A 25,975-nucleotide genomic window follows, 5' to 3' on the forward strand; every position below is an offset into this window, starting at 1 on the left:
CCTAAATCTGAGATACTAATAAGCCTGGAGCATAGGAAATACGACCAATCAAAAATTTTCATTACTGTAAATTAAACGTTACAGTGAACTTAAAATTGTCATTGAAATATAAAAACACAAAATATTAAAACATTAAAACATTAACAGTTAGCCTCAGGGGGTTAGCTAAGATGAAATGAAAGAGGAAAATCTAAACATACCAACTACATATATATACATATATAGTTTTTATATATATATATATATATATATATATATATATATATATATATATATATATATATATATATATATATATATATATATATATATATATATATATATATATATATATATATATATATATATATATATATTTTATTTATTTTTTTAGTTATATAAGGTCAAACCTGAGAGAAAAGAAGGAAAAGAGGAATAATAAGTTCAGGTAATTATGATGAGACAAAGTAATTTTAACATAGTAAACTGGTTTTCCAATAAACACTCAAGGCCAGATACAATCAGTGGAGTGAGACCTTAACAGGGATGATGTTTTATTTTTTTTTTTAGTACAAGCTTAAACATGTGAAGCAACGTTTTGGGTCAGCCGCAGATGAGAGAGCAGGGAAGGATTTTCTGCATTAGGTGAGAGATTCCCTAAATCCACCCCACACTAACCTACTGGTCTAATAAGCACACTGTTATGGATTAAGGTAGGAGTGAAGGTCACCTCTAGTGAAATGGAGAACCTGTCTCTCAGATCACTTTGTCAAAACAGAAGTGAGTGTAACTGCTGTGCAATCAGACATTAAAACCTGAGTCTATCTATTTAGGACTACCATTATAATTCCTAAGATCCAAGCAGCTGCGATTACATCTGAACCAGAGAGATGTTAGCGTCATGGGCAATGTCAGCCAGGAACACATTACTAAATACTCCAACAGGTCCTGTGCCTAACCTACTGTTGTTCTACAGTTATTTGGTAAACCTGGCAAAGAGGGGGTTTTATTTCCCTGCCAATATCTTTTCAGAATATGTTATGTTGGTAGTTCTGTCTTTGGCTTAACTGTAGTTTGTCAGATGATCCTTACATTTTCGAGCTGCGTTTTTCTTTTTTTTTTTACTTAATCTGATTTGATTTTTTCATATCTGCACTCTCCAATGGTATCACTTGGTCAAGAAAATCACATTTTGTTTCATTGTGTATATTTACTGTATAAATCATAAATTAATGTTTAGGAATGAGCTCCCTACTGTAATATCTCACTGAAAGGTTATAGACTGCATTTTGCTATTTTTAGGTTTCTTCTGTTATCTTCCATTTATAGATGGACTCTCTTTTTCATTGTCACTCTGTCTCCCTGTCTCTCTGTCACTCCCACCTCTCTCCACCATTATAGGATAATGAAAGTTGGGCCAGAACCTTTTTTTAGTGCCATATGAGCCAACATCACAGGGCGAGCAACATATTCCTGCCAGAGCTTGTCCTCTTCAGAAGGTAACTGTGCGGTCGAGTCCAGAACTGACCTGCAATCATGGATGATGTATATAAAGCAGCGGTAAGTATCAATCATTTATAATTTACTGGTTGATCGATTATTTGATTGTTTATTTTCAGATAATGATGATAATTATAAAGACTAATGAATAATCACTTCTATTGATTAAGAGGTTTGTTGAAAATTATAATAAGCGGTTCCTATTTAAACTAAATTGATGACTTTCACTAGATGGACATTTGGAGAGAAATTATTGTAATTATCTACTCACCAAATCTTGTTATAATTACCTGCATTAAAGTCAAACTTCACAAAAAGTAAAATTGACAAACAAGATATTTTATGTTTAACTCTTACACAACCAGCCACATTGTGAGAGCACAAAATCAACATCTTAATAGATATATACTTATAAAATAATTGTTTAAAAAGCAGATAAAGGGGAGGGGGGGTGTTCTGCTATAATGTGGTCAGTTTTCTGTGACTGACATCAGAACAATGAACAGCTGGTGAGGAGCAGCTCTCCGCTTAAGCTCCACAAACCTCACAAGAATAGCAGCAAGCAAAGCAACATGTGTCGCATTACAGTCCATCTAAACTAAGACCATTATCTCCAAGAGAACCGAGGCTCCATTTCAGCACAGTGGTATCAAGAAGTGGATTAACCGAAATACAGCGGGGGGGAAAAATAAACGCTGTTTCCTCTACAGGTAGAGAACTTGACAGAAGAGCAGAAAAATGGTGAGAACATGACACCTGAACATGACTAATAATACTGATAACATGATAATGTTTGACTACATTACTTGATGTGTATCTGATACTAATAAGGACAAATATAACTTTATTGTCATGACTTGTTGATTTGCATCAGAATGCAGACTCTTGAAAAAAGCATGCTGAGTTAATGATATTTAATAAATGATAAATAAAGAAGCAGAACTCAGGCAGGAACGGGGGTGGGGGGTGGGGGGTATCACAGGCTCCAGGGAATAGTAACTGCAGCATGAGTACTTATATACAGTAGAGCAGGGTACTAGGACAGACAACATGAAAACAAAGGTGAAGAAATGTCTCATTAACTGAAGGTTGTGTCTGAGGGGGAAATGTTCAAACATGGATAAACATAAAGGAGAAACAGAGTGAACGTAACCAATAATACAGAAATAATAACTAGCAAAAGTAAAGACAAATCCAAGTAAACACTAAGAGCAATAAACTAGAAAAATCCTGCACCACATGTAGCATAAAACAAGCAGGTTTCCTCCAGCACATATTACATTTTGGAAAATATGGAAATTAAAGTACTTTGGTCCCATATTCTGATTATTCTGATCATTTTTAATGAAATACACAAATTAGTACTAAAACGTACTATACTATAATTTAATAATTACATACATAATTATATATATGATTACATTACATATATATATATTCTTTTTTTTTTGGAGAAAGACCATTTGTCATGTCTACAAACCAGTTTGCTTTAAAACTTACTCGTGAGTTTTAAAAATGTTCAGTTGATTTAATATCGTAACATTGCTACAGTATACCATGTTGTAACTAAGTCCCATATTAAGGGTGATTGCAATATAGAATCACCTGATCTCATGAAGACCCAAAAATTGATAGCATGAAAAGTTCTTTTTAAAGAGCTTTAAAAAGAACTTGTCATGCTATCAGATGGATTTGAAACATTGGAAAATTTGGTCTGAATTAATGATTAGGTGATTTGGCTGTGGGGATGTGTAGTTTACGTATTTGCCATATCACCATTTTTTAATTAATTTTCTCTCCAGTCCACATTTCTTGTATTAATATATCCAAATTTTACTAGAAAGTTCTCTTCAAACATGTGATCTTGTGTTTCTTCCAGAATTCAAGGCTGCCTTTGACATCTTCATTCAGGATGCTGAGGATGGCTGCATCAGCACAAAGGAGTTGGGGAAGGTGATGAGAATGCTGGGACAGAATCCCACTCCTGAGGAGTTACAGGAGATGATAGATGAAGTGGATGAGGATGGTATGTAACCATTTCAATGAATACACCTTTTTCTGCCTGATTTAAAGATAGAGCTGCTTAGTTTTGCTACTACGATATAATCAGTTGTACAAAAACGTTACATTCACAGGCAGTGGCACAGTAGATTTCGATGAATTCTTGGTTATGATGGTCCGATGCATGAAGGAGGAGAGCAAAGGGAAATCAGAAGAGGAGCTGGCCGAACTATTCCGCATGTTTGATAAGTAGGTTTTGCTTAAAACGTATTTTTTTCACAATAAGAGGAAGAAATACAAAGAAACTTTGATTTGACTTAGTTATACAGATAAGGAGATTAACTAATTTAATAATTTCCCTTTCTTTTAAGTTAAAGTTAAAAACCCGTTTGTTTAGAACTGCTTTAACTGTTAAATTAAAGTGTTAACTTAGGTATCATTTGTGGTTCAACTGTATTTTTATCTTTACTTGCTTTTTATTGTGCTTTTATTTTCCTTTTATTTTTTAGTTTCATTCATGTAAATCACTTTAAATTGTTCTTGTACTGAATTGTGCTATAAAGATAAACTTGCCTTGCCTTTTGTTAAGGAATGGAGATGGTTATATTGACTTAGAGGAACTGAAGAGCATGCTGGAGTCCACCGGAGAACCGATAACTGAAGATGATATTGAGGAGCTGATGAAAGATGGAGACAAAAACAATGATGGAAAGATTGATTATGATGGTAAACCACTTTTTTTTTTTTTTACAATTTCCATTCCTTATACAAAAAGAAATGATAAAGTAATATTCTGAATCTCTTCTCTAGGATGGCTTAATCCATGATGTACCGTAATTACCTTCCAGGTCTTCTTTAGCTTGTTAGTGTATGCACAATGTAGTCTTACAGATGATAAATAGGGAAAAAGAAATAGCCCAATATTGGCGCTGTCTCTTAGGATTACTGTCTCCGTTTAATGAACTGAGGTGACTTTGAACGCAAAAATGTATCTTTGGAATTAAAGACCATCTCGTAATTCACAGTATAACATTTGTTTAATGTAGTATTAACAAGGAGTAGGTAAAATCCATGAATAAATGAGAGCTTTATAAACTGACAAGGTTATCCATCCATCCATCCATCCATCCATCCATCCATCCATCCATCCATCCATCCATCCATCCACCCATCCATCCATCCATCCATCCATCCATCCATCCATCCATCCATCCATCCATCCATCCATCCATCCATCCATCCATCCATCCATCCATCCATCCATCCATCTTTCTCCAGCAGTCTATGGGTGAAGGCGAACGCTGATATGTTTATGTCTTTAAACACTGGATTTATTTATGGATTCTGTCTCTTTTGTCTCTAACAGAGTTCCTGGAGTTCATGAAAGGTGTTGAGTAAAGGAGAGCTCCAGAGGGTTCTTTCCTTCACAACCTCTCATTTTGAAATGTCATCAAAGTTCATTCCTGAAGACAAGTTCCCACCTTTTCTTTACATCAATGTTAATTTCTGATTGCAGTATTAAATCAAAGTTTAACATGAAAAAAAAATATTTTCAATAAAACATATGATCGTTCAATTTGTCTGTCATATTGATATAGAGTTAAACACCAATATATGGTGTTTAATGCTATAATGCTAGTTTTTGAGGCTTTGTGTACTGAAGGTTATTTCCATTGATCCCAAGATTTTGAAGACAGTTTCAAATATTTTATTTATATACTCACTAAGGATCTGGCCATCCAATTACCTATTTATTTAAACAAGTGTTTAAGGACTGGAAAATGGGGAAAAAACTTTAATATATGAAACAACCTCAAAGTAGGAATTACCTTCAGGATTGTTTCACAAATACAATAAATATGCTTTGGGTGTAAGGTTTTTCAAATGGACAGACATGTTGACAGATTTAGATTTCCAAATATAGAGCGTAGAATAAAGAAGATCAGGTTCATAGTCATATAAATAGAACAGAAAAAGTATTACAACTTTTTGCAGAGAATAAACACAGTGGTAGATATTAAAATATACATACCAACAATATGAAACGACATCAAACGATGTTCCTAAATGCTGTCATCTTTGTTTTATTTGCAAGAAGAAAGTGTCAGCGGGGGACCCCTTCTTGTTAATCAAGCTAACAACAAGGATTAATATTTATTTGAAAATAGTTGCATAATATTTAATCTGAAATCATCCCATCTACCTATTATAACATCTGACTGATTTAAAAGAACGCAGATGTATCTTCTTTTTCTTGCATTTATTATCTCCAACGACCTGTATGCAGTTTGCATTGCTTTGCATTGCAAAAGCCTCACATCCAGGAAACTGCTGTAACAGTCCTGCAGCAGAAAGAACAGTGTTCCAGAAAATCTGAAACTGAAAGGTTCAAGCTGAAAGGTTCAGCTGGAATGAAAAAACAAAACAAAAAAAACCTTCATGGTGTTTAGGGAATCTGGCCAGCTACTGGAAAGGGTGGCGTTCCATGCTAGCAAGAAGCCTGTTTAACAGTATCAAACAGCTGAGATAACAGTATCTGCTTGCACAGTAGGATGGAAACTGCAAAGTCAGGAAAAATATTTTGCATAACCTGAGAATGTACAACAGAGATGGGAAGTAACGAAGTACAAATACTTCGTTACTGTACTCAAGTAGATTTTTCTGATATTTTTACTTTACTTTACTACTTATTTTTATGGTGACTTTTTACTTCTACTCCTTACATTTTTACACAAATACCTGTACTTTCTACTCCTTACATTTTAAAAAATTGGCTCGTTACTTTAGTTTTGAATCATTTCAATGGAGTTACCGTTATTATTTTTCACGTCATCAATACCAAATTCAATCTAATTGGATGGGAATCTACGTTGCATTTGACGCACCACTACAAGATGAATCGACAGATTCGGCGGTATTCATTCACGGCAAATCATTGCAGCTCGGTGGCGTTAGCATAGTAGTATGGACGACGAGATGATTGAAAATGAACACAACAGAGATCTAGTCCTATTGGCACATATTCATTTAAAATGTAGGCAACGGCATGAAAAAGGTGGTTTCTACTTTTACTTTTATACTTTAAGTAAATTTACAAGCCTGTACTTTGTTACTTTTACTTGAGTAAAGAAGTTTAATCAGTACTTCCACTTTTACCAGAGTATTTTTTAACACAAGTATCTGTACTTTTACTGAAGTACGGAAAGTGAGTACTTTTGCCATCTCTGATGTACAAGAAGTACAAAGATGAACATAGGGCACTCTGAATGTTTGGGACATCTATAAAATCCTTTTCTCAGAAAAATAAAAGACGGGAACCAACACACCACTGGTGTTTTTTGCCAATTTACCCATGATCATAAACAAACTGTGATAGCTTAATTAAGGGGTAGAGCTTATTCAATTTCCTGTCAAAATTGTATTACTTACATAGCCTACTACTACTTAGATATGTACAATTTACATTGAAGTGTAATTAGAATCACTTTTACAGCCTCATTCACCCTTATTAGCATGTACTATAAAAAATGTGTAATAACAAAAAATAAAATCTCCAAACACAATCATTGGCACCTCTGCTGTTAATACTTTACTGCAACCCCTTTTACCAAAATAACTTCTTTTAATATTTATAACATTTCATAAGGTTGATATATACAGCAAAATCTTCAAAGATCACAGATCTTTGATTATTTCTCTTTGTGGTATTTATAAATCATAGATCCTCTTTAACAGTCTCATTTGTTTAAATCTGCTCAAATACTTTCATCAGGATTTCAATTAAGAGACTGAGATAAATACAGAAAAGGCTTGATTTTGTGCCTTTAATACTAATTGATATCATATTACCAGAAATTTAGAAAGATCCTTATATAAATAATGAAATACCAATTGAAAACCCATATTCATGTGTGTATATATGTATATATATGTTGTATATGTATGTTGTATATATATATATATGTAAATGCAACAAATATGATCATGTCCACATATACATATATATATAGAACATATGTATATACATATATGTATATATATATATATATATATATATATATATATATATATATATATATATATATATATATATATATATATATATATATATATATATATATATATATATATATATATATATATATATATATATATATATATATATACATACATATATATATACATGTATATATATATATATGTATATATATAAATATATATATATACACATATATATGTATGTATATATATGTATACATATATGTGTATATATATATATATATATATATATATATATATATATATATATATATATATATATATATATATATATACAACATATATATATATGTTGTATAAATATACAACATATATATACATGTGTATGTATGTATATAAGTATCACTTATCTGTGACTTATCAATCAATCTATCTATCTATGTATATTTATATATACATATATATTCATATATATATATATATATATATATATATATATATATATATATATATATACACTAATTTATATATATTTTGTAGATAGATAGATAGATAGATAGATAGATAGATAGATAGATAGATAGATAGATAGATAGATAGATAGATAGATAGATAGATAGATAGATAGATAGATAAGTCACATTTATATATATATATTTTTTGTATTTTTTATTATAGGTATATTATAGGTATATGCCATGTTTTTAACTATCCAGTAAAAAGAGTCTCTGAGACCCGGAAGTGAACTGTGGAGCAAACTGGAAGTTCTTTCATTTTACCTCAACCGAAAATTCTTTCCCCTGTGATATCGATAGGTGGACCAAAACAACTACACAGCCTTTTTGTCCTGTACCGAGTGATGCTGTTTGCCCATCAGTCGGCTTTAAAGCTATGATTAGAGGGATTTCATTAAACTGATGCGCAGCTGTTAAACAGCTCTGAGTGTTTTTTTTTTTTTATGTTAGCAGAAGCTAAGCTGCTAACAGCTCAGGAGCAGCTAGCTTGATGTTGTTTATCCACCGGACTCCTGCTGCCTAACGATCATCTGGATCATCCAAAAACACTTCAGGTAAAGTAAAACTGTCCTCTGCGGTATATATACCGTTAGACAGTTGGTTTTATTATCTAAAGTTATTTTATTTGACGCTGTCAGTTAAAAGAAAGGAACTGTTGTCGTTAGCAGTCAGAACAAACAGCCACAGCCCTACATGTTTCTTTAGCTTACAGGTTCAATGTAGCTAACTACCTTCATTTCCCCCCATCTCTTCTGTTACATACTATAGCTACTATGTACACAGATGTCCATTACCATCCAAAATTACTTTTATTCGACTAAAAACATTGTATATATACGAGATGACAGTTGAAGCATTTCTTGTCACCATAATTGGCATCTTTACTTCCCACTGAAATAGTTTTATAATTACGTTGTCTCTCGGAAATGTGTAAAAAATGCGCTTAATATATGTTACTTAATTTAAAACTTTGAGGTTTCCTGATATTCTTCTTATTCCTTGCATAAAATGCATATTAGGGGGTAACTAGGTGTAGTAACCTGGTTGCATAAGTTCTATCTTAAATCGTGATTGATTTTCTGATCCATTCTTCTGGAGGGATCAGCCTCCTATGTCTGTATTTTATTATGAAATCTATTGATAGCCTGCTTTGTCTTGCAAACGTCACAGTATATCAGAATGCCACAGCCCCCCTCAGGTTATCATACAGATTTTGAATTTATTGAATTATCTTTCAGATTTGCTGTAGTTATGGACTAATGTCAGGGTATTTGCAAGATGCCTTTCATTCAGGATGTGTGGAGTCTACATATATGACATATGTTCTCCTGAACCTGACATTGACATTACACCAGCAGCAGGATTGCTCTGCATACTTATTAATGCAACCAGCATGATAGATTTTGCTTGATATAGTGACAAAGGACGTTACCTGAGGTATAACTCTTCACTATTACTTTATTCTTAAAAATCTTTCTAAGGTCCACATTTGTGTGACAATTTTTTTTCTATAATCTTTATGCTGCTCTAAACACCAGAATTTCCCCTTTGTGGGAAAAAAAGGGATTTTCTATTCTATTCTAAAACATAAGGCAAAGAAAATAGGTAATTAAGTCAGTGCAGTTATTTTAGAGCAGCAGTGGAAAATGTGACGCTGATGCCAATGCTTTCTACTAGTGAATAGTAGAAGTATAATAAGGTTCTATATAAATATCTGCAGCCCAAGAAACAGCATTACCTTGGATGCAATGTATTGCCACATGGGCTTACAGGGTTTCTGCAGGTAAATAAAAATCATTAAAAGTCATTAAATTATTATTTTTTAAATTAAGGCCTTAATTGGCATTAAAATTCAATAAATTTGATAATCGTGGCATTAAAATGCTTCGGAAAAGAAGCTTGAGGTGGAGAAAAGGCTGGAGAATGGGGAAAAAAATGCAAATTTGAACCAAAGTGGCGGGAAAACAAGGAACTCTGGACATGGTTGAAGCCTGTCCACGGTGAAAATGGTGAAGGATTTTGCCATACATATATATATATATATATAAAATCATGGGTAATTGCTGATGGCATTAAGATTATTTCTAAGAGCAATAAAAAGCATTAAATAAGAGTTACTCATTCATGTATAAACCCTGTTATAAGTAACTAAGGAAGGCAAGCTTTTTACAAACTACACATAAGTAAACAATGTAATTATGACAGGAAGGAAAACAAAACAATTTTTTTTATCTTGGTACAGATGGACAAGCTGTGGTTCTTGGTGATTACTCTCATGTTCAGCCACCCACAGCGGGCCTTTCGAACTTTTACCTTTCACAAGAATCCTCTTAGTCTTGCGAGATATAATTTACTGTGCTCCACCCTGCAAATACTTGTGTGTCGGAAATGCATTTTTTGCACTACAACCTTAAGACCTTTATTAGCTGTCTTTCTTTACAAAATCCCCAATGCCTTCACAATGCTGCTGTGTCACCGGGCCGTTTTACTTTGAGAAAAATCTTAAATCTTGATCAATTGCTGACGAACCTCCAGGACTGATTGAGAGGTGGCCTCACATCAGTTGTTTGTTGCAACTAAAACCTCTTCTGTTTAAGGCCAAACCACACAATGGGATGATGCAAGACCAACTGAATAAATACAGTGTACATCATATTAAAAGCTGTTGCTTTAGCTTCTTCTTGTTCTTCTTTTCTAGTAAAGAAGAACAAGAAGAAGCTTGTTGTCACTGTTGCAGCCTCACAGCATTTTGATTGTATCTATACTTATTAGTTGCTTATTAACTCTTTCTCTATGTTATCTTTTACTCTGTAAACAGCTAATCCCTTTGGGGAAAAGAAAGACGGAGGAAGTTGGTGGGATCCTAACACCCCTTGTCACTATCAACCTTGGAGATGACATCACAACAACAACCAATCCCAAATGCCGGTATTCCTGCTCATCTTGTACCAAACTCCTCTGCTCAATCCCAACTGCAGTCTAACCGAGTGGACTCCGGTCAGAGGCGGGGGAATGGCGGCCCTCTGGAACACAGAGCTTTGACGAGCAGACGAGGCTGCCGCAGTGGGGCGACTGCCAGCGAAGAGATGGCTAACAGAGACAATTCAACTCGCTCCACAAACTCGAGTTCATCCAGAGAAGACCGGGGTTTTGAACCCTGGCCTGAGGAAGTGATAGACAGCTCCCATGGTCTGTACTCCCTTCATCGCATGTTTGACATAGTTGGAGCCCAGCTAACACACAGGGATGTCAGGGTGCTGTCGTTCCTGTTTGTTGACGTGATTGACGAGTACGAGCGTGGTGGCATCAGGAGTGGAAGAGATTTCCTGCTGGCATTGGAACGCCAGGGCCGATGTGACGAGACGAACTTCCGACATGTTCTCCAGCTTCTAAGGATAATCACCCGCCATGACCTCCTGCCTTATGTCACCCTCAGGAAACGGCAAACTGGTGAGGAAAATATTTTTATACAGCATTTACAGTTAATCTGACTGTTTGGCGTGTTTGCAAACAACCTTAAAATTAAGTGAAATATCCCAATTTAGTAATAGAATTCATTAAAGATTTGTCAAACTGACAGCAAATCTTGGTTATAAAACATACTCTACAGCCTAACAGGCGCTAAAACTAATTTAGCTCCAGCTCCTTTAAATTTATCTACCAGAAACAAGAGAACCAAAAATGCTTCTCTCTCTCAGCATGCGCTTTTAATCGAGCCCTTCTATTACCCTATTTACACTACCCCTCTGAAACCGATCCATGTCGAGTGTGAATGGACAGAGTTCCCGCGGGTCCTTAAAAAGTCTTAAAAGGCATTGATTTCTTCAAAATAAAACTAAGAACTTAATTGGTATTAAAATGCCTTAAATTAGTATTTCGTATGTCTTAATTTTTAAAACATCATAAATAGATTTATTTTTATTACGATTTATTTTTGTAATCTAAATAAAACGTTAAGATTGACAATTATAATTGTTTTTTAATAAAAAAAATAATAAATGGCTCACCATTATTGGTTCCGTCCCGATAGCGGAACCAATAAAAGCGTTGTTGCGGCCGGGACATTTGGGAGATGCACCATTAACTTTTTGTCTGGAAAATATGAGCAAGTGTAAATGTAACGAAAACTGTCTCCAGCCAAGAGTTTTCTCCATGGCTAAAACCAGGGAACAAACATGAGGCTCAGTGGATTTTGTGCAAGAAGTCATTCAAGCTCACAATGATGGGAATTAAGGCAGTGGAGTCGCACATGCGAAGCACGAAACACAAAGCGTCAAAATCGAGTTACAGAGAAACAGGCGGTATTTCTCAGTTTTGTTCCACCCTTGTCTATTCATTTCAATTCAGTTAAATAATTGTTAAAATATATCTGTCATTTGTGTTTTTGTAGCTTTCTTTCTGTATGGGAAGCTTTTCAAAATTTGAAACATTAGTGCAGTGGTTTATGTTAAAATAAACCTTTGGGTTAAGTTGTCCCAAGCAGGTTTTTCTTGTGTTTCTTGTGAATTTGGTCTTAAATTTTTATTTCAAGTGGCATTAAAAAGTCTTAAAAAGTCTTGAATTTAACTTGCCGTATGCTGTAGGAACCCTGGATGGAGCTTGCATCAGTTAAATGTTCCAGACTTGGTTCTGACGACCATTTACACATCATGCTAGCAATGTTCCCAGCCACCGGTTGGTTGTCCACGATATTGCAGCTCGCAAGGCGGGAATTACACAAACAAAAATGGGGGCACACATAACATTCAGGAACTTATTTGCCTGGATAGCGTCCTCCGCCCAAATTTCAATGAGAGTCTCGGACTCTGCATCATCCTGGTCGCACCATGTTCTTTTTATTCCATTAATTGTTAATAGGCTGAGAAGAAGTCCATGTTGTGAACAGGTGAAAAGATCTGAGTTACAAAGCCGGACACGGCGGAAAAACTGTGAAATGCGTCCGATGACTTTAAATATGAGATGAGGCCATCTTCTCCTGCACTCTTTGTTTTCAAAGAACCGCCGGGTAAGTGCAATGATCCGCATATCCATCTGGAAACCTTCGGTTGAAGTAATTTTGGGAAGGGGCGAAAATACTGGTTAGCTGATTGGCCTATGTTGGTGATAGACGGGCCAAATAAACCAATCAGATCAACGAAGCATATGACGTACTAACAGCAAGGCTACTCTTGCCGAAACCAGTCGGGAGAAGAGCAAAAACATCTTTTCCTCTGAGAAAAGCCTCCAGAGCAGTGTTTTGCTCTTCTTTCAGTGAAGAAATACTCTGTAATTCCGATAAAACTTGCTCGATAGCCACGCTAACGCTAGTTTCATCGGCTGAAGCCGCCATGTTCTTTAGACTGAACTGTCGCGCTTCTCGTTGCGTCACACCTCAACCCGCCTCAAAGCCAACGCTGATTGGACGTTCGTTTGGTGAACGCTCCAAATTTTCTTCAACGGAGAGTCTCCAGACTGATTAGCAGGTGAAATCTTGAAAGCTCGCGAGATCAGGATGTTCTCACGAGGCTAGTGATTCAGGTCTTGGGGAGAGAATTCTGCAGAGCGGCAGCTGGATGATGAATTTAATCTATACTATAATACACGCTAGATTAAAAATGATCAGTCAGGCATTAGGAAAATAATAATAATAACTGTATGCGCACAGTGTAAATATTTCTATCATATGGCAAAATCTGTACAGTGGTCATACATTAAAAAGTGTTCATTAAATTTTTTTTCTCTTAGACATTAGAGTGGTGCATTTAAATGTTATAGATCTAAACATGTTAAATTGGTGAGTAGTAGTAGTGTAAGTTTTTAACCTGTCAAGTTTTTTTTAGATTTTTACCATTACAATTTATATTTTTCCAAGCACACAACAGTTTAAAGCAAAGTTTAGTTTAAATAAGAATGTGCAGGAAGGATTGAAAAGCATGTTAACACGGTAATGTAGGCTTGAGTTCATTATCTGAGGCATAAATATACACACCAGGAACCTGTAAACTTAAAAAATACTGAATTACAAAAAACATTTAAAAAACAAACATGTTTCATTGATATATATACAAAAATGAATATTAGGAAATATATTTATGAAACATTATACTGGGCAAGTAAAAATTGTTTCTGGGCAAATGAAATGTGAAAGCCACTTGCCCGAAGGTGGCTTTCAAACGCAAATGATATTAAGCTTTATTCATGGATTTATCGGGGAATGTGGCCTCGTTGTTGGGGCATTGGGCTTGGAATCCAGAGTTTCTGAGTTGAAGTCCCACGGACTGCCACTCTGGGTCCCTGAGCAAGACCCTTAACCCCACACTGCTGCCCCGGGCGCCGCATAATGGCAGCTCACAGCTTCCCAAGGGCATGGGTTAAATGCACAGTTTGATTTGTACTTTTGACAGTGTAATGACAAAAAAACAAAAAAAAACAAAAGCTGACTCTATTCTATTAAATCGATTTAAAGTATGTTATCAACACTGAAGTGAAATTAATTTACTGTCTAGCTTCTGTGTTGAGAGAACATCCACATAGATCTTCTTGTAACAGAGTACTCTAACAACAAACTGTATAGCCACTAGTATACCCTCAGCAGCATTTCTTATGTCTCCAGTACTTCTGTGTGGAATCTTGAAGTTATTTTTAACCAGGATGTGTCCTTTCACGTGCACATTAGGCCCCTCTCTAGGGCCTCATCATTTGCTTGCACATAAGTGTTAGAATTCGGAACATCTTGTTCCTGAATAAAACGTGCCCATGAATTTGTGTGGTGTCAACACTACTGAAATTTCTGAAAGGGACAGAAGGTCTAAAATGTTGCAGCAAAGTTTATTTTTTCAGGTTTTGCTTTTTTTTGTGCTTTTTTTTCTCCCTTCAAAACACAATTACAGTTTTTTTCCTGTCGTATTTCTCATCGCCGGAGGTTGTCAGACTTTAACTTCCCTCTTTGGGTGTAGGATGGCAGTGGCACCCAGGCCACCCATCTTCTATCTGTACCTGCTTCTCTTGTGAGGTGTAGTGGAGTTGTGATCCAGCAGGGCTTAAACAGTAATAGGAAGAGAGGGAAAGCACACCTTGGACAGGTCCCCAGTATATCACAGGGCAGCAAAGAGACAGGCTGGACAAAATCTCCCTCCTAAAGACAATATAAGGAGAGCGGTTATTCTAACAGTCTTGTTATAAACACTGTTGGTGGAGCCACTTCTGCACATGGACAGAAAACAAACTCCATGTGGAAAAAAATTGACCTCAGGAACATCCTGCTGCAAGGCAGCAATGCAACAAACTGCACCAGCATGCAGCCCTGCATCCAGATGCTCAATACTTGATGCTCAATTAGGATTATTTTGTCGGTGAAAGTATTTTTTTTTTGTCATTCATACTAACATTTATCTTCAACCGACGCCATACAACGGTGCAGCGTTTATGGAAGTGATAATGGGAGGCAGCATCTCCGCACCATTGAGTCGTTAAAGGAATAGTACACCCAAAACATGATTAGCCTTCCTTTTCTACTCACCCCCATGCTGAACAACACTCTGGAGTACTTTTTTGATATCTCAAATGCATCTGGAGATCTGGGAGGCTTCTTGCTGTCTGCTGACATTCAAATAATGGAGGTCTATGGTGTCCGAGACAGAAAGGTCCATAAAAGTCCACAAACAACGTGTCAATATTCCTCCATACTGCTCGTCCAATGTATTCCAAGTGTCCTGAGTGGGTAGGATCCAGAATTTACTCGAAACGAAGTCATTTAGAATGTTTTTAGAGCATAAACAGTAGTGTATAGGATTTCCTGAAAGCACGCACCTGCGCGTTCACGACGCTACGGAAGCCGGCAGACCAAACCAGATGAAAGTGCGCATTCAGCGTCTGCTCTGCCAATAATGCAAGCGTAGAAAAAGAAATGTGCTGTTTACCTGTGCAAAGAAAGAAACAACGAAAGAAAAATGTCTGAGGACTTCAGTGTTGAGGAAGAGCATGAGTTCTTTGCTGAGCTGAATGCGCACTTTCCTCTGGTTTGGTCTGCTGCGGTTTCCGTAGCGTCGTTAACGCGCTTTCAGGAAATCCTATACACTACTGTTTATGCTCTAAAAACATTCTAAATGACTTTGTTTCGAGTAAATTCTGGATGCTACCCACTCAGGACACTTGGAATACATTGGACGAGCAGTATGGAGGAATATTGACACGTTTTTTGTGGACTTTTATGGACCTTTCTGTCTCGGGCACCATAGACCTCCATTATTTGAATGTCAGCAGACAGCAAGAAGCCTCCCAGATCTCCAGATGCATTTGAGATATCAAAAAAGTACTCCAGGGTGTTGTTCAGCATGGGGGGTGAGTAGAAAATGAAGGCTAATCATGTTTTGGGTGTACTATTCCTTTAAGGAACGGGAGCCAACACCACTAACATTATAAAATGACATGATTAAAAATATATATGTGAAGTTTCACTGTCATCCAGGTTATAGTCGAGCTTGAAAATTTCACTTTAGGCAACATTTGAGAAAACTTCACGTCCAGTTGCCTGAACTTATAACCGAACTTTTCAAGCAAGATGAAAGAGCAAAAAAATTAACAGAAGAGAGATTTTTACGACAGCCATTTCATTGGAGAGGTTCGAGTAGACGCCTATTGAGGTCCAGGACTGTGACAGATGCTTTTAGACCTTCAGATGTATCTGATTTTTTAACGAAAATATTGCGTCCATTTTTTTCCAAGTGCATTGTTTCCCATTCTGAACTTTTTGGGCGCACCTGAAATGGCAGCTTTTTCATTTCTATATTATATATTATCTGTGTTTGATTTAATGTTTTTTATTTGATTATACCACATGCATATATAAGAGATTTGTTTCAAATCTGATTCATAAACCAGTTCAGATCTGGATTTAGATCTGATTCATATGTTGTTGTTTTTTTTAATTTTCTTTTGCAATGACTTTTTTCTTAAACTGAACTAAAACTTGACTGTAAAAAAATATGGATTGTGCATTTGAGTTCTGCACACTGTCAGTCTGAGGATTTACACCAGCTTTACAAATCAGCTACTAACTAAGTTGTGTCCAGTGTGCCCAGATCCTGTTGACCAGTACTTGGAGGAAACATCTGTGCGATACATTTCACCCAGAGGAACAGAGCAGTGTAAGGACGCCGCGGGTCACAGACGAACGGGTGAGTTTGTCAAAATCTTCACTGCTGGCATAGATGCTCTGAAACCCATGTTGGCGTCATTTTTTTTGATCATCAGTGTTATAAAAGTTATAGATAAATCTAATTATTTCTGAGCTGCTTGAGTTTATACCATTTTACTTCAGAACAGAAAAACTGTATTTTTAAATATAAGGAATTTCAGTTTTCTTGAGTCTCCCGTAAATGTTTATTTTTTTCATAACAGTGTAAAATCAAATCTAATTTAAAACCGGATCTTACTTTACAGGTCCACACCCATTCATATGTTGCTCCCCATCAGCATCGCATGTTGGCTCTCCTCGAACTAAGCCCACCCCGCCTGCCCCGCACCGCAAACGGAAGAGAAGTAATTCATCCGCTGACTGCAAAGAAAAGCAAACTTGCGGTAAGAAATCATTGGTTAAAAACTTACAAGTAGCGGATTTGTCATTGTCATTCAGCTTTAACAAAACCAGAATCACACCCACATAATTGTTTTAAGCCATACAGGACATGAACATAAAGACATCATCAGTGTTCCACCAACATGGTGATGCAGCTAAGGTTATGACAAGAAAGATTAGTTTAACAGGAAGGTAGGGAGGCATGAATCTGCAATCAAACTCTGATGCCGATCAAAAAAGCAAACTTGGGTCGCCCTCAGTATCTCGGCCTCGGCTCGGTTAAAGTAGATCTAGAGCAATGCGAGTAGAGATTGGAATCTCAAGCGGACTTCAGACCGCTTCAAAAGCTGTAATTGTAATTGGGCTGCAACTAATGATTATTTTGCAAATCCATTAATCTATTGAACATTTTTTTCGATTAATCGATTAATAATCATACAGCAAAATGTTACTTAAAGAAGATTTTTTAAGGAGTTCTGGATAGAGCATATTGACAGATGAAAAAGTTTTTTTTTAATCTTAAATGCAAAATGTTTATATATAAATATATATATATATATATATATATATATATATATATATATATATATATACCGTATTTTGACGACTATTAGGCGCACTTAAACGTCTTTTTTTCCCCTCAAAATGTGCGGTGCGCCCTATGTGTGTTGTAACTGCGACTTTTGAGACCACCTCATTGAGGAGATGATGAAAGAGTGGCTGAATGTAAGGAGACCAGGTGTTTTTTTTCCACTCATCACCATGGCTGTTAATATCTAACTCCATGCGTGCCCATCTCACAGCTGATGTGAAAAACATGGTGAAACAAATTAACCCTGTGCTCGCTGTTCAACCGCTGGACATCGGTGTGAACCGGACCCAGCAGGTGCAGCAGAAGCAGCGAGTTTACATGCAAAGTCAATGGTTGACGCGCGTATAGGTGCAGCAAAAGGTCCCGCTGCTGCTGCTCGAGATGGAAAAATTGAAGTTTTGCTGCTGGACGCGCCGCATCAACCAATCAGAGAAGCTGATCTGGGAGCTGACAGCGAGACAGACACAGCGCTCTGATGACATATGATATTAACGCAAATGGAAAAGGCTGGATGGATGAGGAGATGATGAAAGCGTAGCTGAGGGAGGTGTAGCCTATGTGAGGAGACCAGGTGTTTTTTTCCACGCATCACCATCGCTGCGTGCCCATCTCACAGCTGATGTGAAAAAAAAGGTGAATCAAATAGATGCTGTGCTCGCCGTTATCCCGGGGGTCTGACAAAGGAGCTTCAACCGCTCGACATCGGTGTGAAGCAGCCGTTCAAAGTAAGGCTGCGAGCGGCGTGGGAGCGATGGATGACAGACAGAGACCACAGTTTCAGGATAAGTGGAAGGCAGCGCCGGGCAAGTTACGCCACAGTTTGCGGATGGATTGTAGATGGACTAACGTGTCTGCTGGCTCTGTTGTTCAAGCTTTTGCAAAAGCCGGCATTATTTCTGAGGAGCCGCGCTGCACGGAAAGTGACTCTGACAGCGAAGAAGGGGAAACTGGCATGTCTGATTTAGCGCAGCTGTTTTATTCAGAAACAGAGGATGATGACTTTGATGGGTTTGATTAATACTTTGTAATAAATACATGAATAAAGCACAAACATACTCAGTTTTGCTCCCGCTCTATTTTTCTACCTGAAAACTTAATTCAACAGCAGCCTCTGGGCGGGTCTCCTCCTCTTCAGCGCGGTGGCTGGCAGGTGTTTTTTCATCTAAATAATCTAAATCTTGCAGCTATATTTGCTGTGATCAGTGGGAATAAAGTAGTTTTAATATGTTTTTAAGTGAGAAAGTCCACCTGAAAACTTAATAATTGCAGTCAGTTCATCCAGATTATCTATTTCTATCGGAGGCGCTCAGACCCCCACATACCAGCGGTGCACCGACAGGAGAAATCCTTTCATTAGCAGCCTCTAGGCTGGGCAGCCTCCGGGTTCACGGGGTGGCTGGCAGGTGTTTTTCATCTAAATAATTTAAACTGCAGGCACCCATAAAAGCGAACATATTCCATCGGCAAGTTTCAGGATTTTAAGTTAATTTAGGAGTGATCACAGCGCTGTGTCATCTGCGATGTCTCTGTCTCACGGCCAGCTGCCAGGTTTGATTAATACTTTTGAATAAATACATGAATAAAGCACAGTCATACTCAGTTTTGCCCCCGCTCTATTTTTAAATACGCAGTAGAGGTATTTAAAGGTAGTAGAGGACATGTACCTGTATATAAAAAACGCGCCCTATAGTCCGGTGCGCCTTATGTGTGTGTTAAATACAGAAATGGGACACATAACTGAGACTGCGCCTTTTAGTACGGTGCGCCTTATGGTCGTGAAAATACGGTATATATATTCTAATTTTTATATAATTACTGTTCTAAGTGGGTTGCTCTGGCAGCTAAAGGAGCATTAGAGTCTCTTTACTCCATTTAAGGATTAACCGATTACTAGATTAGATAATGATTATTTCAATAATGCAATAATCAAGATTAATCCAATTAATTGTTTCAGCCTTAAATTGTACTTAAATTTCTTAATAATTAGAGCTGAAACAATTAATCGTGATTAATCGACTATTGAAATAATCATTCAAGAATGAGGGGAAGATGGAGCGGGAGATCAATAGGCGGATTGGTGCGGCGTCTGCTGTAAAGCGTGTGCTGTACTGCTCTATTGTGTGCCAAAAAAAGAAAAGCTCTGGATTTACCGGTCGATCTACAGTCCCACCCTCATCTATGGTCACGAGCTTTGGGTCATGACCGAAAGAACGAGATCCCGGATACAAGTGGCTGAAATGAGTTTTCTCCGTAGTGTGTCTGGGCTCTCCCTTAGAGATAGGGTGAGGAGCTCAGTCATCCAGGGAGGACTCAGACTAGAGCCGCTGCTCCTCCACATTGAGAGGAGCCAGTTGAGGTTGCTCGGGCATCTGGTTAGGATGCCTCCTGGACGTCTCCCTGGTGAGGTGTTTAAGGCACGCCCCACCGGGAGGAGGCCCAGTGGGAGACCCAGGACACGCTGGAGGGACTAGATTTCTCAGCTGGCCTGGGAACGCCTTGGGATTCCCGCCGGAGGAGCTGGCCCAAGTGGCTGGGGAGAGGGACGTCTGGGCCTCCCTACTGAAGCTGCTACCCCCGCACCCGACCCTGCATAAGCAGAAGATGGATGGATGGATCCATTAATCATTTACTGAAGTATAGAGACTGTATAACATGCTTTTAGCTGCCAGAGCAACCCAGTTAGAGCAATAATTATACCAAAATTGTGAAAAAAAATTATACATTGGATTTAAGAAATAGAAGATAAGAAAACATCTTCTGTCAATGTGCTCTATCCTACGACGGACTATAAAGGCCAGGCTAGAATTTTTTTATTTATTTTGAGAATAAAGTCGTAACATTACGAAAATACAGTCTTAATATTACGAGAATTAAGTCATTATACCACAACCTGTTTCAGAAAGAAAGCTTCGAGCTCCGCCCAGCTCCACCAATCAGCAATCTGAGTCCACTTTGACATGCTGCCCAATTTAATGCTGGTGTACTAAAAGATTTCCTCATTTGTCAAACCAGAGCAAAGGTATCATTTCACATAATGCTCTACATTACTGATTTTAGGGAAGACAGTGGTTCTTCTAAGAGATGTCATAAAATATAACTTTATTCTTGTAATTTTAGGACTTTATTCTTGTAATGTTATGACTATTGTCTTAATTTTAGGACTTTATTCTCATTACTTTATTCTCGAAATAAAAAAAAAAAAAACCCCGGCCTTCCCCTGATACTCCGTCGTACTATCCAGAACTCCAAAAGTGGTAAAGTTTTAGTTTCACCTGGTTTAATTCCACAGAGATAGATCACAGCGGCCCCCGTGTACAGTCTGAACGCACCATAAGAGTTTTTTTGTATCTCCTCAAGGATCTTTGGGAAAAAACAGTTTGAACTGTTATACCTCTGAGTGAAAGATATTAATGTGTTTAAAACAGCTATGAAAGCTGTTTGGGAGCTCCATCATTACCGTATTTTCACGACCATAAGGCGCACCGTACTAAAAGGCGCAGTCTCAGTTATGTGTGCCATTTCTGTATTTAACACACATAAGGCGCACCGGACTATAGGGCGCGGGTTTTATATACAGGTGCATGTCCTCTACTACCTTTAAATACCTCTACTGCGTATTTAAAAATAGAGCGTGAGCAAAACTGAGTATGTTTGTGCTTTATTCATGTATTTATTACAAAGTATTAATCAAACCCATCAAAGTCATCATCCTCTGTTTCTGAATTAAACAGCTGCGCTAAATCAGACATGCCAATTTCCCCTTCTTCGCTGTCAGAGTCACTTTCCGTGCCGGGCGGCTCCTCGGAAATGAACGCTTTTGCGAAAGCTCGAACAACAGTGCCAGCAGACACGTTAGTCCAAGCATCAACAATCCATCCGCAAACGGTGGCGTAACTTGCCCGGCGCTGCCTTCCACTTTTCGTGAAACTGTGGTCTCCATCTGTCATCCATCGCTCCCACGCCGCTCGCAGCCTTACTTTGAACGGCTGTTCACACCGATGTCGAGCGTTGAAGTTCCTTTGTCAGACCTCCCGGGATAACAGCGAGCACAGCATTCATTTGTTTCACCATGTTTTTCACATCGGCTGTGAGATGGGTACGCATGGAGTCACAGATTAACAGCGATGATGATGTGTGGAAAAAACCACCTGGTCTCCTTACATACAACTCCCTCAGCCACTCTTTCATCATCTCCTCATCCATCCAGCCCTTTTCATTTGCCTTAATAACGACTCCAGCTGGAGTCTCTTTAGGCAAAGTGTTTCTCTTAAAAATCACCACAGGTGGCAGTTTCTGTCCATTTGCCTAGCAGCCAATCCACGCCCACACTTCCCCCTTTAAAGTTCTCATGGTGGTCTCAACAACGTCCACAGTAACAACACACATAGGGCGCACTGCACTACAGGGCGCGCCGCACAGTTTTAGGGGGAAAAAAAGACGTTTATATGCGCCTTATAGTCACGAAAATACGGTATTAGGCTAAACTTTAATTCTCTGACAAAACTCTTAGCTTTATTTTAATGAAAGACTTCTTGAATGATGTCGGTTTTCAAAAATAAGACCGAGGCGTTTTTAACCAACCGTAATTGCTCCATGGTTCGAGAAAACCACATGATTTATCTTAGTTATTACATGTTTTAATAAATACTGACTTTGTGGATTCAGTTTTTGTGCTCTAGATTAAGATTTTATATCCAGACATAAAATCCTAAACAGAGAGAGATCTGGAGTTCTCATAATGTTATTTCAGCTACAACCAGCGGTTTTCTGCTGTTTTTGAATTCTTCTGATCCAGAAAAAGTACTTTAGACCACAGTAACAATACATACTTTCACTATATCCATACCCTTTTTCCAGATATTCGTCTCCGGGTTCGTGCAGAATATTGCCAGCATGAGTCTGCCCTACAAGGAAACATCTTCTCCAACAAGCAGGAGGCGGTGGAGCGACAGTTTGAGCGCTTCAACCAAGCCAACACTATCCTGAAATCCAGAGACTTGGGCTCCATCATCTGCGACATCAAGTTTTCAGAGCTCACCTACTTGGACGCCTTCTGGAGGGACTACATCAACGGCTCGTTGCTGGAGGCCCTCAAAGGGGTCTTCATCACAGATTCCCTGAAACAAGCTGTGGGCCACGAGGCTATAAAACTGCTAGTCAATGTTGACGAGGAGGACTACCTGGCCGGTCGCTGCAAACTGCTTCGGAACTTGGTTGCAAGTGGAGGAAGTCTACGCGTGGGTAACCGAGACGCCGTGTCCTAGATGAACGCTAGGAATATCAGCGTATGGGAGCAGTCTTGCTGTGCTTCCCGCTTAAAGAAAAGCGTGAGATGTGGTTGTATTCTTCAATGTGTGTGCTTGAAAGGAACTTAAGAGCCTCAAGCCCATTTATTCCTAAAGAGTTAATCTTATTGGATATCTACTCGGCACCCCTTAAGCATAGCATGCGAGGAGATCTGGAACCATCCAGGTGCTGCACACAGGCATCAGTCTGGCTGTAGAATATTTCAGTTCAAGCAGGGAACGGGAATAATGTGTGCATTCAACTTTTTTTTCCTCGTTGCTGTATGTTTGACCTCTCAAGCTGTTTTCTTAATGCCATTAAAGACACGTTTTACCCCGAATCAAAGTGAAGTTATTTTCAGTGCAGGATTCTCGTTATTAACAAGTTTGACCTCATTAGAAGATGTATTTTTACTGGTTTTTCATTGTTCCCACTTCATGGATTATGTAACCCATTTATTGCAGGTACAGAGAACAGCTGGCTCACAGCTTCTCAGACTGAAACATGTATTACTGTTATTGTTCAACACTACCCATATTTAGACCCATTATTGTGTGGATCTGATGTAAATGGATGATCACATTGGTGCATTTTCAACCACTATGTCTTTGATTGAAACTGTAGGAATGAACTCATCTTCCCGGTGTAGTAAGTCCGTTACTGATGTTTTATTTTTTTAATGACAAAATGTCCGACTCTTCCAACCTGTACTCCCTCCCTCGTTCTTGTCATTCATGTTACACAGTTTTTTCTTTTTTTTTTTATTGAAACTACACTTAAAATAAAGGATCATAAATCAGCTCTCTAACCGTCTTATTATCCTTATTATCTAACACCGGATTGGTCACCCTGTACATTAAGGCGAAGCAAATCGATTACAGAGACTCGATTTGCATTAACCCCGCCCCCTAACTTTGATGGGTGAGTTTGACAGATTCTTTTAATGGTTTCGATGCACTGCGACACAGGACCATGAAATAATTAAATGCACACTGAAATAATTATATTAAATATATATTTAATGAATTACACATTTAATTAATTGTTTATCGCTGTATTTATTTAATTGTGGCACTTTATATTAGTGACGTGGTTTTAATTAATGAATGACACATTTATTTATTTAATTCCACATTTAATTACAGTGGGGCAAAAAAGTATTTAGTCAGCCACCAATAGTGCAAGTTCTCCCACTCAAAAAGATGAGAGAGGCCAGTAATTTTCATCATAGATATACCTCAACTATGAGAGACAAAATGAGAAAAAAAAATCCAGAAAATCACATTGTCTGATTTTTAAAGAATTTATTTGCAAAATATGGTGGAAAATAAGTATTTGGTCAATAACAAAAGTTCATCTCAATACTTTGTTATATACCCTTTGTTGGCAATGACGGAGATCAAACGTTTTCTGTAAGTCTTTTGTAAGGTTTTCACACACTGTTGCTGGTATTTTGGCCCATTCCTCCATGCAGATCTCCTCTAGAGCAGTGATGTTCTGGGGCTGTCGCTGGGCAACACAGACTTTCAACTGCCTCCCAAGATTTTCTATGGGGTTGATATCTGGAGACTGGCTAGGCCACTCCAGGACCTTGAAATGCTTCTTACGAAGCCACTCCTTCGTTACCCGGGCGATGTGTTTGGGATCATTGTCATGCTGAAAGACCCAGCCACGTTTCATCTTCAATGCCCTTGCTGATGGAAGGAGGTTTTTACTCAAAATTTGACGATACATGGTCCCATTCATTCTTTCCTTCACACGGATCAGTCGTCCTGGTCCCTTAGTAGAAAAACAGCCCCAACGCATGATGTTTCCACCACCATGCTTCACTGTAGGTATGGTGTTTTTTGGATGCAACTCAGCATTCTCTCTCCTCCAAACACGACGAGTAGAGTTTTTACCAAAAAGTTCTATTTTGGTTTCATCTGACCATATGATATTCTCCCAGTCATCGTCTGGATCATCCAAATGCTCTCTAGCAAACTTGAGACGGGCCTTGACATGTACTGGCTTAAGCAGGGGGACACGTCTGGCACTGCAGGATTTGAGTCCCTGGCGGCGTAGTGTGTTACTGATGGTAGCCTTTGTTACTTTGGTCCCAGCTCTCTGCAGGTCATTCACTAGGTCCCCCCGTGTGGTTCTGGGATTTTTACTCACCGTTCTTGTGATCATTTTGACCCCACGGGGTGAGATCTTGCGTGGAGCCCCAGATCGAGGAAGATTATCAGTGGTCTTGTATGTTTTCCATTTTCTAATAATTGATCCCACAGTTGATTTCTTCACACCAAGCTGTTTACCTATTGCAGATTCAGACTTCCCAGCCTGGTGCAGGTCTATAATTTTGTTTCGGGTGTCCTTTGACAGCTCTCTAGTTTTGGCCATGGTGGAGTTTAGAGTGTGACTCTTTGAGGTTGTGGACAGGTGTCTTTTATACTGATAACAGGTTCAAACAGGTGCCATTAATGACGGTAACGAGTGGAGGACAGAGAAGCCTCTTACAGAAGAAGTTACAGGTCTGTGAGAGCCAGAAATCTTGCTTGTTTGTAA

At 38.0% G+C, this 25,975-nt stretch overlaps 2 protein-coding genes across 2 annotated transcripts; both read left to right on the forward strand.

The window, feature by feature from the left end:
* The first annotated feature begins 1,384 nt into the window (after positions 1–1,384).
* On the forward strand, positions 1,385–5,056 carry LOC119799367 (troponin C, slow skeletal and cardiac muscles-like). The gene is made up of 6 exons (XM_038309209.1): positions 1,385–1,539; positions 2,190–2,220; positions 3,359–3,505; positions 3,615–3,729; positions 4,070–4,206; positions 4,847–5,056. The coding sequence occupies exons 1-6, from the start codon at positions 1,516–1,518 to the stop codon at positions 4,876–4,878; spliced, it is 486 nt and encodes a 161-aa protein (XP_038165137.1). The 5' UTR covers positions 1,385–1,515; the 3' UTR covers positions 4,879–5,056.
* Positions 5,057–8,232: 3,176 nt separating this feature from the next.
* On the forward strand, positions 8,233–24,236 carry dedd (death effector domain containing). The gene is made up of 5 exons (XM_038309381.1): positions 8,233–8,548; positions 10,813–11,444; positions 17,045–17,149; positions 17,415–17,552; positions 23,000–24,236. Exons 2-5 carry the CDS (start codon positions 10,889–10,891, stop codon positions 23,404–23,406), a joined length of 1,206 nt encoding a protein of 401 aa, XP_038165309.1. The 5' UTR covers positions 8,233–8,548; positions 10,813–10,888; the 3' UTR covers positions 23,407–24,236.
* Positions 24,237–25,975: the final 1,739 nt, after the last annotated feature.

The sequence above is a fragment of the Cyprinodon tularosa genome, unplaced genomic scaffold (assembly GCF_016077235.1).
Source record: "Cyprinodon tularosa strain WSP-4 unplaced genomic scaffold, ASM1607723v1 ctg66, whole genome shotgun sequence".
NCBI classification, from domain to species: domain Eukaryota; kingdom Metazoa; phylum Chordata; class Actinopteri; order Cyprinodontiformes; family Cyprinodontidae; genus Cyprinodon; species Cyprinodon tularosa.